This window comes from Bactrocera latifrons, unplaced genomic scaffold (assembly GCF_001853355.1).
Source record: "Bactrocera latifrons isolate USDA-ARS-PBARC rearing strain unplaced genomic scaffold, ASM185335v1 scaffold_530, whole genome shotgun sequence".
Taxonomy (NCBI): Eukaryota; Metazoa; Arthropoda; class Insecta; order Diptera; family Tephritidae; genus Bactrocera; species Bactrocera latifrons.
Genome location: NW_017537191.1, coordinates 131,620 through 134,080, shown reverse-complemented (window position 1 = coordinate 134,080; position 2,461 = coordinate 131,620). Strand labels below are relative to the sequence as shown.

The 2,461-nt window shown below is 31.2% G+C and overlaps 1 protein-coding gene across 1 annotated transcript; it reads right to left on the bottom strand.

Moving 5' to 3' along the window:
• Positions 1-449: 449 nt before the first annotated feature.
• LOC108974159 (odorant receptor 46a) lies at positions 450-2,257 on the bottom strand. Its single transcript, XM_018941843.1, has 3 exons — positions 1,415-2,257; positions 1,089-1,358; positions 450-503 (listed from the first exon to the last, which is right to left on the bottom strand). The coding sequence occupies exons 1-3, from the start codon at positions 2,255-2,257 to the stop codon at positions 450-452; spliced, it is 1,167 nt and encodes a 388-aa protein (XP_018797388.1).
• Positions 2,258-2,461: the final 204 nt, after the last annotated feature.

Below are 2,461 nucleotides of genomic sequence, written 5' to 3'. Positions count from 1 at the left end.
TCCTGTCTCTTATACACATCTAGATGTGTATTTTGACAAACGGTTTAAATCTAGAGACAACGGAATTTTAATATTAATTTTTTTCAAACTATAAAATATAATAATCTTAGATGAATGAATCTTACCCCTTAGTTTATAATATTTTTTTATTATATGCAACAGAAATAACATGACACCTTGACGCGACTCATTCGTGATCTGTCAAAAAAAGGCTATTGAAAAAAGTGCATCTACTTGGATCTCCCGTTATGMAACATAACTCTGTGTGTCGATTATTACTATTTTTGACAAACGGTTTAAATCTAGAGACAACGGAATTTTAATATTAATTTTTTTCAAACTATAAAATATAATAATCTTAGATGAATGAATCTTACCCCTTAGTTTATAATTTTTTTTATTATATTTATATATGTATAATATGTATATTCAAATTTATTACATTCTATTTAGTCTTTCATTTTCTTCAGCAGGGCATAGTAGCTGTATGAAGAGTTGATTATCTGAAATAAATGAAGGCAGGCAAATTTGAAAAAAAACTCATCGTTTTGTAATTAGTAGCGTATTTATCATCATTTACGATCATCAATATTATGCGAATTTGCGTCTTGTTTAAACATTTTTCACGGGCCTAACCTTTTAAGACATTATTTATAATAAAATTATAAATAAATCTATATGACTTTAAGTCTAATTGAATTTACTTGGAATTCAATTAATTGGTTGAAATATACTACATCCGTTAAGTAATTACAACCTTTGTATTGAGTATTGGCAACTATTTGTAATGGTCAATCTTTACTAAGGATTCTTCGTAAGTTTGCAATGTTATAGTTGTATTATTATTATGTTATTGCATCGTATTTATAGTACATAAAATGATACCGGATCTGAAGTGTTTGAAATCAAATGATGCACAGATTTCATGAAAATTTCTTTCTTAGCTGTAACAAACTCGAAGGATTACTTTTAATATGACCTTATACATCTTTAAAAGCTAATGACTAACGAGAGGTATAGTTATTTTTAGTTTTGGAAAACTTTTTGTATTTTGTTGTTTTTATATTTACATAGTTTCGGGTACTTACCGACGTAAACGCTGGCAAATTGAAAGAATAGCAACGATTTATTGTTTTTATTCGAATTGGTACATCCAACTGGGCCATCATCAATAACATCAATCGTTGATTAATTTTACTGCAACGAGTCCATTCGGATGAGTATAAAGAGTATGATAGCTCTGCACTTCTGAGCGACACCTCATTGGCAAAATAACACAGCATAAAAATTTGGAACAACATACAAAGTTGATATACAAGAAATTTTGTAAAAGTAACATAATCACTGGGGTCGGTTAGCTAAAAGAAGAGAGAACTATTTACAAATGATTAAAGGTAAAATTGAAAGCACCTACAAAAGTCATTGCGTAAAAATTAGCTACAAGTACGAGTACCGAACTGATCATTTGTACAGACATTGGAATGCTTAGAAGATCTTCCATGATTTCTGCAATTTTCCGTAGTTTTACATAATGTTGGATGCAATCTCTCAACTGAAGGTTTATTATACTATCATCTACATACAGATCCTTGCCGATATTTTCTAACCGATTTGCTAAAATGTCTAACTGACCTTTCAAATATATGAAGAATGATGCACTTAAAGAATCGAAAGATATATTAAGCAAACAACATAGTGATAAACCAATAAACTGAAACATATATGCTATTAAATAGCACCAAAAGTTCTCTACACTTATGGGTATGTAAATAGATAGAGGTAGTTCGCCAGGCTCCGATATAAGCTGCGTAACGAAAATCAACGATAGTGATGTCAACGAAAGATATATGTAACTGTTGCGTACTCTACAGCTTAAATGTGAAGATTGAGTGAACTTCTCTAGTTCAGATACATTGACCGGCAGCAGATCTTCGTCCTGGATTCGTGCGAATAATGCTACATATGACCTATTTTTTAGGCGAATGCGTACAAATTTAGCCATTACCGCAATAGCCATTGAACAAAGATAAAACACTTTTATAATCTCGTTCAGATTCGATATGTTGCCGATTATTTTAATCCACATGCTGATATCGAAAAGTAGCATCCAAAAGATCGCCACATGCCAAAAGTACAGTTTATACAAATATTCCAAATGTGATGGGTAGTGTGCGGACAATCCGAAGAGTCCTAACAACTTGAAAAATAAAAGTTGTATATTATAAAATGAATGTACAATCCGTTTGGCGTCCTCCATAATTCTAAAGCACACTATTTTAATATGCGAACTGTAATCGCCTTTATACAGAGGAATTGTGTAGGGTAATATTGGTTTGCTAATGACATAGGCTGCCACTCATGCATTATTTAAGATTTGTTGGGAAATTAACAGTTGTAATATAAAGGTAATGTTGGAAACTGCTAAATGTACGACAGTTTTACAGATCAGATCGACCATTAG